Here is a 13535-nt window from a genome sequence, read left to right as displayed (position 1 = left end):
TCTGGGAAGAACCTGTGCCCTCTCTATCCCAACGCCTTTGCGGGGGGGCGGCGAGCTCGCGTGCGGACTGGGGGGGCAGGCTCACGTGGCGGCGAGGGGCCGCTTAGGCTCTGCGAAGGGCTGCTTGGGCTCAGGCCCAGGCATAGCTTCCTTGTGGGCTGGCGGGAGAGAGCCTCTGATCTGGCAGCCCAGGTAGGTCTGGGACATGCCGTGTGGCCTCAGGCAGCTTGGTCTGCCTCTCTGGTGCCGGTCTCTTCCGTGAAGTGCTCAGGCAGACCTAGATCTGCAGCAGTGAGGCCTACCGGAGGGCCTGGAAGTTTCCTAGCTGTCGTTTCTCGTGTGCAGCCGAGCTCCCACCAAAAGAAGGAAAGCGAAGCTTAGGGTTTAGCGTCCAAGTCGGGCAGGAAAGGAGGCTGTGGGCCTGTGGGGTGGGGTTGGACTGAGAGCTCCGCGCACAGAATTCCACTCCAGTATAAATCTGTGCAATCTTAGATTCAAAAGAAAATACCACCTACCAGTTCAGAAAGGGTACAAAAACCCATGTGTTTTGACCTCAGCTGGAGGTGAAATTAAAAACAAAACAACAACCAAAGCAAAACCCTTGCTAAGAATTTGTAATCGCAGGGTTGCATTTGGGTGAGTTTTGCTTGACGTTCAGATTCTTTACCGCCTGCCTGGTCCCGATGCCCCGGCTTGACAGTTGGCTCTGGGCGGCGTGGAGGTACCGACACAGCAAATGCAGTCTCTTTAGAGCTGCGCCACCGGCCCAGGCGAATGGAGCTCCCGTAGATAATTCCTCACTGAAGACGAGCTTACGATCCCAAATTACAGGACACAGGAGGCAGTCACCAACCGCGAGGGGCAGTGAGCTGACGCTCCGGGCAGCCACAGTGAACCCCCCAGATTTCCACTGCAAGTGCCCAGCGAGGCGCGACTGAAACTCCAATGCATCCTCACTGCAAGACGATTCAGCCCGGATCCCCGTAACGTGATCGTCGAAAGCCTCTTTCCAAAATACCTGCCCACGTCGGAGCGTCCTTGTCGCGGTGGGGACGGCCAGGCTGGGAGTGGGAAGAAGTCAGAACCTGGGAGACCTCCCCCGCCCCTGGCTGAGGTGGGACCGCCCAGCGTCCGCTACAGTGCCTCCCGGCCGTGGCATGCTCCCGGAGGGCCGGGACCCAGCTTGGAGGAGGGCCGGGACGGCAGGGGGGTCCCCGGCTCTCTGTGCCACCAGCCAGCCTGCCCAGCGGGACGGAACCCCGCTGCTCCGACTCTGGGTGATCGTGAAAGCCAGTGCTGGCGCTCTGCGTGGTGTCTGTGTTCAGACAGGATGCGATCAAGGACTCGGGACGGGCATTCGGGACGGGCATCCGCGACGGCATGGAGGTCCTGACCACGCACTGTGGATTCGCTGATGAGCCGTCATCTCAGCGGACACTCGTCGACGCCTGCCTGTGGAGAACCGGAGCCCTGCACCGTCACCTGCACGTTTGCGTGGGCCTCCTGGCTGGCCTCTCGGACCTTTGACCTTCCTGGGTTCGGACACCGTCCACACGGGGGCTCCGGGCTGCCCTGCCGGCCCCTCCTGTGTGCCCCGCCGCCGACTCAAACGTCGCCGTTTGGCTCCAGGCTGCCCACTCACTGGGGCCACGTGGCCCGGTCACTCAAGCCGGCCCCAGGTCTTGGGTCGGCTGCGCCTGCCGTCACGGTTAATGTTGAAACGGTGTGAGGCTGCCCCTCCCGCAGGCTGTGGGCCGGCTGGCTGCCCTTCGCCCGTCCTCCTCAAGGGACCGAGCAGACAGGGTCTGAGTCATGAGCTGCCCGGGTGACCACCCGCCTTAAATTTCAGCTTCTCGCTGGCAGGGAGCACTCACAGGAGGGAGACCCACGGACGCGCCCCTGGGCAGTGAGTGCCCAGAAGTGCAGCTCAGCAGCGCCTCACCTTGGAGGTGCCCTCGTGCCCCGGGAGGCCCTGGACTGTCCCCTGGGCGCAAGGGGATGGCGGGCTCTCCCCGGCCAGTGACACGGTGCCGTGCACAGACAGCCGGCGCCACTCAACCACCAGCCTGAGGCGGGTTACCCCACGCCTCCCGTGCCCCATCCCCTGCCGTCCACTCGCTGGGCACTTGTAGGGCCCGCTGCAGTCGGGGAAGGGGCCGCGCCCTGGTGCCCAGGCCACAGAGCCGTGGCCCACCGGGCGGGCTCCCAGGCCCCAGGCCTGGTCCTGTTCCACAGTTGTGCACGGAGACGCCTCCGGGGGTGCCGGCTGCTGCTGGGGCGTGGGGGGCACAAGAGTGAGGCAGGCATCTGAGAAACCCTGATGAATGCGGAAGGGGCACGAGCCCTCGGAGCCGAAACATTCCAGAAGGTTCATCAAGGAAGCTAGCTAGGGGCTGGACGTTTCCACCAGAAGGTCTGGATGACGACATGGCTGGAGGCTTCCTCTAACACGGGCTTGAGCATTCGTGGGGCCTGGTGGGAATTCAGGATCAGAGACAACAAGCGGGTCTGACCTGGCAGCACAGCGGTTGCTGGTGGGGTGGGGGGGGGGAATGGTGGCGGGATTTCACATCAACAGATGTAGTTCTCACACCTGTGCTGTGGGAACATAGAATTTTCCAGAATACCGGCCTCTTGGGTCACGTACTATAGAATCTGGCATGTAAGGGATGCTTGATCCAGATTTGTGGAAGGAAGGAGAGAGAGAAGGAAGGAGGGAGGGAAGGAAGGAAGGAAGGAAGGAAGGAAGGAAGGAGAGAGGGAAAGAAGGAAGGAGAGAAGGAGGGAAGGGAGGAAGGAAGGAAGGAGAGAGGGAAAGAAGGAAGGAGGGAAGGAAGGAAGGAAAGAAGGAGAGAGAGAAGGAAGGAGGGAGGGAAGGAGGGAAGGAAGGAAGGAAGGAAGGAAGGAGAGGGAAAGAAGGAAGGAGGGAAGGAAGGAAGGAAGGAAGGAGAGAGGGAAAGAAGGAAGGAGGGAAGGAAGGAAGGAAGGAAGGAAGGAGAGAGGGAAAGAAGGAAGGAGGGAAGGAAGGAAGGATGGACCCCATCCCCAGAGCTGGCAGGAGAAGCAGGCCTGAGGTCAACAGCTGCAGCCACGTGGCCCCTGTGACGAGGGTGACCGCGGGTGACAAGGTTTGGGCACCGTGGTCTCAGGAGTCCGGCTCGCCCACACCCTCTCCGGGGCGGTCTGCTTTCTGGTTTGAAACTTGCTCCTCTGAGCATGTTAGCACCCATTTCAGACCACGAAGCCACCGTTTCCCGGCGACGGGCACCATTTCTCACCAGAAACCGTTTTGTCCCCGCAGGGAGGACCGTCACGTACCGCGGATGCTTCAGGTTGCCAGAGAACGGCACCCACACCTTCCCCGACTCCCTGTTGCAGCCCAACGCGACAGCAGAGGCGTGCTCGGGATTTTGTTCCCAGAAAGTAAGGTCCTGTAACGAGTGTGTGCGGGGATGCGGGGGGCGGGAGGCCGAGGGGCAGGTGCCGTGCCGGATGCGGATTCTCGGGACCGAGGAGACAGGAGAGGGAGGGCCACGTGGCCGTGGCTAGCGTGGGTCCCCCAGGCTGGCAGGGGCGCGGTCGGCGGATTTGAGGCTGGCGGGACCGTGCCTTCCCGTATGGGAGCTCCGACACAGGTGTCAGTTGTTAAATGATGGGGTTTGTTGGTGACACGTGCTGGCTCGGGGATCGGGGACAGGGCCGGGCCCTGAACCTGGCTTCAGGGACTGTGGGCACAGGTGCACCTTTGGCCCAGCCCGGGCTCACGGGAGGTGCGACTCTGCAGAGGCTGGGCCGGGCTCTAAGGCCACTGTCCCTGCCTCACACGGTAGCTCTGGGTGGGACACCCCGTCAAGGCCAGATGGGGCTCGTAAGTGACGAGACCCGCAGAGCACGGAGGTCGGGGGCTGGGTCCAGCGGCCAGCCCCAGAGTGGCCCCCCGGGGGGTGGCAGGAAGCCATGGGCGCTGGGACTCTGCGTTTGTAGCAGTGGGAACGCAGGTCGAGAAGCTGGAGCACGCTGCCCGAGGTCACGGCACCCCTACCAGGGGCAGGGGGCATTTGGGCCCATTTGGGCCCGTGCTTCTGACCCTGCAGATTGGGAGGTGCAGGAGGCAGGCTGGGGAGCCCAGAGGGACGCACCCTCCCTGGTTCCTCTTGAGATGCATCCCTCGGACCCCAGACGGAGCCTTTCATGTGTACTGTCCTCCCAGACCACAGCCTTTGACGCGGGTCTCTGCGTCTCCAGCCGTTGCGGGTGCTGGGGTGCCCTCGGGCTCACAACTGGCCGGGGCCCCTGCTCCCCTGCACAGGAGCAGAGCCGTGGGTAGGGGGACACTACACCAGCTGTCACAGACCCCCCCCTCCCCTCCCCCGAGAGCCTCCCCCACCCGGTATCGTAGGGACTCGGCAGGCAGGTCCAGACCAGGCTGCCTCAGTCTGCAAACCTGGAGGTGCCCCGCGTGACCGGCTTTAACCTCCCGGGGTTCCGAGGGGACACACTCCCCCGAGGGGGACCCCCACATGCCCCCAGAACCAGCCGGCTCCGGGAAGTGGGGCAGGCCGGGGCCCAGTCTCCACACCGCGCTGGGCTTCCTGTGCTGCCCTCCCCCCTCCCAGTGGCATGGGGGGGGGGGGGACGGGGCAGCTCCCGTTCCTGGGCCGAGGACCGCTCCGCGCTAGCACCGAGGGGCCTTCCGGTCCCCTGTCCCCCGCGCGGACATCCTGTAGAGTTAACCAGTTGCCCGCTGTTAAGCGTTCTGGCTGTTTTCGCCCCCGGGGGTGCGGGCAGAGCCCGGGGCGGGGGGACACGGGGTCACAGCCGGGGAGGGGCCGAGGTCGGCGCCAGGAGCCGGCGAAGGGGCCTGGGGTGGTCCACAGCTTCGGGGAGGGACGGAGCCGGAGGACGCGGGCGTGTCCCCGGGAAGGCGAGGGGGCGGGGGCTGCGTGTGTGCGGAGGGCGCCGGGCCACGCCCAGGCCGGAAAGAGGGCCCGTGACCGTGCGCGGCGGGGCGGGCGTGGAAGGAGCTCCACGGCCGCAGGTGAGACGCCCTGCGGGTGCTCGGTGTGGACCCTCGGGGACGGCCGGCCGGGGGGCGGGGGCGCAGCCGGGGGCGGATCCAGGTGGGCGGGGGCGCCGCGTCCAGGTAGAGCCACCTTCTACCCAGCGGAGTGGCGTTTGCTGCCGGACCGCGGCCCCCTGCCCCTCGGCACGCCCCGGGGCGTCGTGTAACGGGGTTCGCCCTCGGGGCGGCCCCCCCTCCGGCAGCCCTCGTGCGGTTTCCGCCGGAGTCTGGGGGCTCCCGCCTCAGTCCAGGGCGGGGTTCCTGGCGCGGTGAAGGCGCTTCGGGTAGATCCTCGTTTTAGGATGAGTCGGTACCTCCCGCCCCTACCCGCCACCTGCCGGCAGCTCCCCCACCCTGTGTGACAGCCGGACTGTCCCCTGCGGGCGGAGCCGCCCCTGGCGAGCGCCACGCCCCAGGAAGGCCAGCGGCGCCGAGGCCACAAACCCCGAAGATTTGGCGGAAAGGTTGCAGACACCTAGGACGCGAGTACCGCGCGCCGCGGGCCACACGGCCACCGGAGGTGTGTCCACGGGCTGCGGTGCAGGACACTCACCGTGGAGCCACGGCTGGGATCGGTGGGGCTTCAGGAAGGCCAGTGAGGGAGGGGGCCGCCTCCCAGCTCCCCCTCCCCAGCGCGGAGGATCGCCTCTACTGTGGCTTGCCGGTCGGTCGTGAGGTTTCAGGGAGCTCCGGGGGTGTGGCTGGGCAGAAAAAGAACAATTCGGGGTGCTCTCCGCGGCCGGACGGCCTGACTCTGCCGGCAGGGGTCCGTGTCGTGTGAGCGTGAACACAGTGAAGCGGTCTCGTCGGATTTTCGGGGGTCGTGGGGAGACACCCGCCGGTCTCCGTTCTCGCGGACGCTCTGACCTGCTCCATCGGGCCAGAAGAAGGTGAACAGGGGAGCTCAGGTGTTCACCCACCACCAGCCTGGACCTGGGGTGGTCGATCTCGGGCCCCGGTGTTTGTGCGCAGGCCCCGCGGCCGGGCCACGGAGGGAATCCAGCTCCGTGGGCAGGCCGGCTTGTTCTCTGCGCCGCCGTGGCCCTGCCTGACCCGCCTGGATCCCGGCAGGTGCAGCCGGTCCCATGTGGGCCCACGGCCTCCCCGCTCTGCCAGGGGTTGGGTCTGTCCGGGTCTGGGTTCTGTGGATTCACCGCCTCGATGTCGGGACGTTTTCCCTTCGCGAGAAGGCTGCGCTGTCCTTTCAGGAGGCCGCTGTCCGGCTCGGCTTTGTGTTTCGTACCCTTTCTGTGCTAAACCTGTCCACGTTATACTACGTGTGTCTTTAAAGAACGTTTACCGGTTTTTGGTGGGGGGTTGGTGGCTACAGAAGTAATGCATATCTATTTTTGAAAATTTTAAAAATTTGGAGACGCACAGTTAAACCTCACCTATAACTGTAGCAACGTCAGAGAAAACCACCAGTGAGGTTTCCCGTCCTCTGGTCTTGTATTCCAAGTGTACGGGGATTCGTTTCTTGAAGATTAAACCTTGCCCTCCGTTTCTTCCCTGGGCTGGGTGCATCCTGCGTGGCTGCCAGGACCCTCGCCCCCCACTGCTGGGCCTCAGGGCTCTGCCTTTGCTGCCCGGCTGTTGCATAGAACTCGTTCCCGAAGGCCCACCTGTGAGCAGGGTCCCAGCTGTTTCCTCGGGCTGTGTCATCAGACGTTTCTGGAATTCCTGGAGTGAAGGATTTGTGCATTTCTTGCATGTGCTTGTGAGCCTTCCGGCACATTCTGAGAAGCGACTCTTCTGGCCCCATTCCGAGGATGGACCGTGGACGGTGGCTTCAGAGTCAGCGACCCGGGCACGTGTCCCTGCATGGCCACGTCCCGCCTCGAGGTCCTGGCCAGTCTCATGGCCCCAAGCCGTGGCATTCTCACGGATTCTCATGGACGCGATTCGAAGCCACAGGTCCTGCCTGCACGGCTGCCCCTCCACCCACACGGTCCCCACTTTGCAGCCACGCAGGAGGATACACGCTCAGTGACAGGCTCAGCAGACAGGCTCCCGTTCGCCCTGACTCGCCCTCCTCCCGCAGCATCTCTCCCGTTTGGGCCTGGATGTCCAGACCGGCCTCCGGAGAGAAGGGTCACGGCGAGCTCCGTGCTGGTTCAAAGATTTCACCAAAAACCCCACCGTTCGTGTGTCCGTGTCCACGGAGTTGAACGTGGTGTGTGGCAGAACCCGGGGCTGGGAGTCCAGAAGCTTCTGTCCCTGCTCGCCCTCTCACGGCCTGAGGTCTTGGGCAGCTCGCCCCCTGCTTCCACGCCTCAGTTTCCCCTTCTGAAATCTCACGTCTTTGTAATTCCCTGTAATCCTGGAGACCCTGAGAAAGGCGCTCCAGGAGGATGGAGACAGAGGTGATGAGACCCAGACGGCCCGGTGGGACGTCCCCTCCCTGACCCCCGGCCGCGACCACCCCTCGCGTACGGAGAGCCCAGCTCTTGCTGTGACCCAGTGCCCGTTGCCCACAGGCAGCCCCCCGCCCCGCACGGCAGGCCCCACATGCAGTTCCGGGGGGCGTGCACCCCCTGACCCCACGCAGCCCGAGCAGGCTCCGCTTTGTCCCTGTGACGGAAACAGCCCCACGTCTCCGTCCTCCACCTCCTGCCTCCGTCTCCCATCGCCGCGCTCTCTCCTCTGACTCTGAAGCCCGGGTGGGGGAGGGGGCAGCGGGGAGGCTGGCGGAGAGGAGATTCATCAATATTTAATTTTTATGGAAATCGTGTCCTAGAAATCCCCAAGGGGCTGAAAATTGTTCCGTGTTTTCGGAATCCGGTGATGTCCTGAAGCGGTTATGTTGTAAATAAAACCACATTACTGTCTCCAGTCCCCCCTTGCTGCGCACACGACAGGGAACTTGACCGTTTAATCCACTCGAGGGAGCGGAGGGGCCAGGGTCGCTGCCGGGTGGGGCGCAGGGTCGCGGGGCAGCCACCGCAGCTGGCGAGGGGTCCCGCGTGCTGGCCTTTTCGTGCCTGAGCAGGACGTCCAGGACACCGGCGCCCGGGAACCTGGTGGCAGGAGGGCTTAGGTGGAGCTGGGGCTCAGGCCACCCCAGAGGGCTCACCCCCAAGTGTGTTACCAGCACCTGTCGGTGGGGGGGGCGCTTCGCCCATTAGTTCCTTCCCTCCTTCGCCGTTCGTCCCTCAGGCATCCGTTAGGCGTTCTCCGGGGCGTGGTCTCTGCTGGGGATTTGCACACGTGATTCTGAGCGAAGGGAACCAGATGCCAAGTTCGCACCGAGGGATCCTGTCCATAGGACGCCGTGGGACAGACTGGATTGGCCCAGAGGCCGTTGGCGGGAGGGAGGGCGTGGGGAGGGCCGATGAACCGCGCGTGTGAAGGAACCGCCGGGGGCCTTGCTGCGTGTGCGTCAGAGCAGACTGGACAGTTCTCGCGGGGCAGAGTGTTTCACTGTGGTCCCGAAGTCCCACCTCGCAGTGAAGCAGAACCAGAGAGCTCAGCAAGGGCACAGGGGTCCTGTGAGGGTGGGAAGGGCGTTGAGGCACGGAACAGGGTGGTCAGCGAAGGCCTCTCTGAAAAGTGGGCTTGGAAAAGGGTGGCCGGGGGCAGGACGTTCCAGGCCGAAGGCACAGCAGGTGCAAAGGCCCTGAGGTGGGCACGGGCCTGCCGTGTGTGGGCCAGTAAGGACCCCGGTGTCAGAGCTCACCAGGCTGTCTGAACAACGTCCCATGGACGAGGGCTTGCACGACACAGGCTTGTTTCTCCCGGTTCTGGAAGCCAGAAGCCCCAGATGGGGGGTTTCTTCTCAGGCCTGTGGGCTGAGATGGTCTTTTCCCTGTGTCTTTACACGGTGTTCTGTCCATCTGTGTCTTAATCTCTTCTTACGATGACGCCAGTTAGATTAGATTGGAGCCCCCCCCCCTTCCCCCGCCGTATTTTACCTGAACTACGTCCGCAAAGGCGCTGTCCCGGGATACAGTCCCGTTCTGAGGCTGGGTTAGAACATCAGGTGGGGACGTATTCCGCGTCGTGCTGAGGGATGGTGGGGGGTGATGCCCCCCCCCCGCTGCAGCTGCTGGAGGGCTTGCCAGGCTCTGCTCTGCACCCCCATCCAGGCCCCGGCCCTGCACCCCAACACTGGCTGACCCCGGCCCCGTGGCCGAGCGAGTGACCGGTGAGGGCTGGGGCCGCTGCAGCGGGGGATCTTCACAGGGGTCCGTTCTCGGTGGGTCTGACCTAGAAAGAGCGTCACACGCCCAACAGGGGGGGTGGTCTCCATCCTGGGCTTTGGGGGCCTGGGAGGAGGGCCCACGGGCAGAATTTCAGGACTCAAACTGTCAGGTGCCCCGAGCATCGGAGGACGGCAAAGTCCTGAGATGGGAGCAGGGGCCCCTGGGACGCGCTGGGCCCACGCGGGGCTGTCCCGCTCTCAAGCTTCTAACACTGGGAGGGGGCGGGGAACACGCCCAAGCGGGCTGGAGCCCCCACCCCAGGCTCCGCATCACCCTCCGGCAACCGGGGCCCGGGCCCGGTGACTTTTCTGAGTGTGGACAGAGATCCTCGGCTTTGCCAAAACCACACGGAGAAAACACTATTGATTTTCTTTTATTTATTTATTTATGAGATTTTGCTGTGGGCAAAAAATAAAAAGGTCTGTGCGGCGTTGCTGAAGCCGCGAGCCGCTTCCCGTGCCTCCCGTCTCCCTCCCTGGCCGCTCCCGGGCTGCCGAGAGGCAGGAGCGAGTGGGGCTGAGTGCCCTGAGTGTCATGCAGGTGTCGGACCCTCCTCGTCCCGTCCCCGAAACAAACATGCAAGGCGGTCTCCTTGCCCTTGTTCGGTGGTGAAGTCCAGAGAGGTGCGGCACCTTGTCCGAGGTCGCCCAGCGCCCCCGCTGCGTCCTCTGCGGAGGCGGCCTTCCCAGAGGGGACAGGGGACTGCAGGAGAGGCCAGGAGCCGGTCGCGGGGTGGGACGGGGAGGATGGGCCTCGTCATCCCCGCCGATCCCGCGTGTGCCTCCCGGCATGAGCCGCCAAGGCCCCGCACCCACCCCGGATGCGTCTCTTCCCCGCCAGGAGTTCCCGCTGGCCGTCCTCCGGGGCCGGGAGTGCTACTGCGCTTACCCCACGCCGCAGTTCAGCCTTCGGGACGCCGTGGACAGCTCGCTGTGTGGCCGGGGGCCCGAGGCCCCGAGGCAGGCTGAGTACTGCGAGGTCTACCAGACGCCGGTGCAGGGTGAGTTCCTACTGCGAGGACCCTCCCCTCCTCCCCCCCTCCCCAGGCTCTACCCCCGTTTGCGCCTTGCGGGTCTAGAGATGCCCCGGGGCCGCGTACAGAGCCGCGGTGGGTGGGGGGGCATCTGGGCACAATCCCTAGCCTGGTGGTGGGTGGTCCCATCTTGGGGCCGTGGTGCGCAGAGGTCTCGTCATCACTGGGGCTGTCTCTGCGGCCGAGGCACGGGTGGCAACCCCCTCCCCGGGCCTCAGTTTCCCCGTCTGGGAAGTGGGAGTCTGGGGTCAGCAGTTCCTGGCGGGGCGGTCCGTGGTCAAGCTCTGGCCTTTCAGACACTCGCTGCACGGACCGGAGGTTCCTGCCCACCAAGTCCAAGGTGTTCGTGGCTCTGTCCAGCTTCCCGGGAGCCGGGAACACGTGGGTACGGCACCTCATCGAGCATGCCACGGGCTTCTACACCGGCAGCTACTACTTTGACGGGACGCTGTACAACAAGGGTGAGTGGGGGCCGCAGGCAGGGGCCCCAAGCAGCGAGTGTAGATGGGAGCCAGGGAGGGGCTCCCCGGGCCGTGGTGCTGCGCTCGTGTGGCCGGAGTCTGAGTTGCAGGAGATGCATTTCTGGGTCATCGGGCGCTAACGCCAGTTTCTCTGGGATTCTCGCCTGGACTCTGGTTCCCTAACGCCCTGGGCTCAGCGGTGGGTCTGGTCTGGTGGGAGAAGCCAGGGGAGTTGGTTCCTGAACCAGGCCTCTGGTCCTCGGGTCCCAAGTGTCACCTGTACCCACGGCGGGGGTGGGGGTAGTGGCTGGATGATCCCGCCCCGGGGTCCTGCCCGCTCTGACCGACCCCCGCGAGGCTGTAGCATCACCTGTGGTCCAGGGGGCCTAACCTGTCCACACAGCTGGCGGTCTCCATCTGCCAAGGGGCCCGGGGGCTAGAATCGCTGCATGCGATGGCCCCGGAGGCTTCCCTGTGAGGCTTACGGGGCCGGTTCAGGGTGGCCGCTGTGGGAAAGCACCTCAGTCCCCAGGGTGTCAGGGACCAGATCTAGTGTTTACAGCCGTGGTCTGGCTTCGGGTTCCCTGGAGCTCCCCAGCCGTTCGCCAGAAGGAGCCAAGGTGAAGGCCCCTGGTGTCTGGCCCGTGGCAGGGGTGCGTTTGAAATGTGTTGAGTTCCAGCGGGCGAACCCACATTCACAGGGGGCCCGTGCTTCCCGGCATCGGAGAGCCCCTGCCTGTTTGCTCCACGTACAAGGGCTCCCGCCTGCTGACCTGGGTCCCCAGGAGCCCAAGATAATCGTGTGTTCGTTTCAGGAGCACGTGTCCCGGGCTGGCCGACCGGGGCTCTGTCGGGGCACGGCCGGGAGTGCGGGTTCAGGGACACCTTCCTGGGAGTCCTTCAGTGACATCCCTCTGCACCCCCGACCGGCCCCTTCCTCCGTGTTCCCATGAGCCCCCGTGCTCAGCATGGCCCCAGGGCTGCTGTTTAGCCAGACCCAGGCTGAGCCCCTTTACCCCCAACGTAAAGTCCAGCACAGACGGGCGCACGGTTGTCTTTGTCGGCACGTGTGTGACTGGCTCCGCGGCTGTGCTGCTGTGTGATTGCGGGCAGGTCCACACCCTCTCTGAGCCTCTGTCTCTTCCCTGGCCAGCCTGCAGCCGTGACTGACTCGGGTCAGCCTCCCGGCCTCTGGTGTCTCGTGGCAGTGGGTTCAGCTCCTCTTCTGCGGGGCGGGGGGGGGGGGGGGGGGGGGGGGGGGGGGGGGGGGAATCCCGACGCCTCGCTCAGGGGCCTCCCCCGCCCCCGCAGGGTTCAAGGGCGAGAAGGATCACTGGCGGAGCCGGCGCACCATCTGCGTGAAGACCCACGAGAGCGGCCGCAGGGAAATCGAGATGTTCGACTCGGCCATCCTGCTGATCCGGAACCCGTACAGGTCCCTGGTGGCCGAGTTCAACCGCAAATGTGCCGGCCACCTGGGCTACGCGGCCGACCGCAACTGGAAGAGCAAAGGTAGGCGGGAGGGGTCGGTGGGCGGCCCACGCGGGTTCGCTCCCCAGATCTGCCCGGGGGGCCCCGGGTCTGGCCCGTGGGCGATGGCTCGAGGAGACACGGGTCAGGGCGGTGAGGACCGGGAACCGAGCGCTCGGAGGGGCCGCTGCGTCCAGCAGGTCCGTGCTCCCGTCCCCGTGGTCTGCGCCGTGGCCGCCAGCCGTCCCCGCCCCTTGCTGACCCCGCCCCCCCCGGAGGCGGGGAGGCTGAGCTCTGGTCCCTCCTTGGCTCAGTCCCCTCGTCCCAGACCCCGGGGCGGCCCTGTTCCGGCAACTGATCCTGTGGGGGTGATCTCGACCTCTGCACGTGTCCCCCTCCGAAACAAGCCGGAACAAGACGAAAAGCCCACCTGGTTTCTTAGCTCGCGGGCGGAGAAATCTCGCGGGGCTTCGCCGCGGGGCTCGGCCGCGGGTCCTGCCGCCGGCGGCTGGCGGCTCGTGCTGGCGCCCCGCCCCCGCCCCCGCCCCCGCCCCCGCGGGACACGCCCGACGCCCGCCTTCTCCCCCGCGCAGAGTGGCCGGACTTCGTCAACAGCTACGCGGCCTGGTGGTCGTCGCACGTGCTGGACTGGCTGCGCTACGGCAAGCGGCTGCTGGTGGTGCACTACGAGGACCTGCGCCGCAGCCTGGTGCCCACGCTGCGGGACATGGTGGCCTTCCTCAACGTGTCCGTGAGCGAGGAGCGGCTGCTGTGCGTGGAGAACAACAAGGAGGGCAGCTTCTGGCGGCGCGGCCGGCGCCCCCACGACCCCGAGCCCTTCACCCCCGAGATGAGGGCCCTCATCGACGGCTACATCCGGACGGTGGACCGGGCGCTGCGCGAGCACGGCGGGGCCGGGCTGCCGGGCGAGTACGTGCCCAGATGACGGCCCGGCGGCCTCGCTGCGGCCCCGAGCCCCGAGGCCGCCGGGCGGGCACCCGCCGCGGGACCCCCCCCCGGCGCTCACACGCGCGTCCGCACACGCCGCCTCTCGCCCGCCCGCCCGCCGGTGCCCGGCCCCGCTGCGGGCTTGTGCCCGGACACCAGGCCACGCGGGCATCGGCGCCGCGGGCACCCGGCGTGGGCGGGGGGGCTCGTGGATGCCGCTGACTGCACGTGACTCCCGGTGACTGCGTGTGGGGAGACCACCAGGCACCGCGGTCCGCAGCCCCGCCTCTCCCCTCCCCGCGGACTGGCCGGCAGCGCGGGACAGAGCGGAGCCCCCCCCCCCCCCCCCCCCCCCCCCC

General features: G+C 66.0%; 1 protein-coding gene across 1 annotated transcript; it reads left to right on the top strand.

Moving 5' to 3' along the window:
- The first annotated feature begins 1998 nt into the window (after positions 1-1998).
- Positions 1999-13240, top strand: LOC125917485 (WSC domain-containing protein 1-like). Its single transcript, XM_049623668.1, has 7 exons — positions 1999-2027; positions 2304-2413; positions 3302-3423; positions 10105-10264; positions 10594-10758; positions 12070-12270; positions 12822-13240. Exons 1-7 carry the CDS (start codon positions 1999-2001, stop codon positions 13172-13174), a joined length of 1140 nt encoding a protein of 379 aa, XP_049479625.1. The 3' UTR covers positions 13175-13240.
- Positions 13241-13535: the final 295 nt, after the last annotated feature.

This window comes from Panthera uncia, unplaced genomic scaffold, assembly GCF_023721935.1.
Source record: "Panthera uncia isolate 11264 unplaced genomic scaffold, Puncia_PCG_1.0 HiC_scaffold_1918, whole genome shotgun sequence".
NCBI classification, from domain to species: Eukaryota; Metazoa; Chordata; class Mammalia; order Carnivora; family Felidae; genus Panthera; species Panthera uncia.
This window is presented reverse-complemented; position numbering and strand designations above follow the sequence as displayed.

Bases quoted from the DNA above. Each gene is read 5' to 3' on its own strand.
- LOC125917485 (XM_049623668.1), top strand. From the start codon at position 1,999: ATGGCGGGCTCTCCCCGGCCAGTGACACG. The intron at 2,028-2,303 runs GTGCCGTGCACA...AGAGTGAGGCAG, and splicing joins TCTCCCCGGCCAGTGACACG to GCATCTGAGAAACCCTGATG. The intron at 3,424-10,104 runs GTAAGGTCCTGT...CTTCCCCGCCAG, and splicing joins CGGGATTTTGTTCCCAGAAA to GAGTTCCCGCTGGCCGTCCT.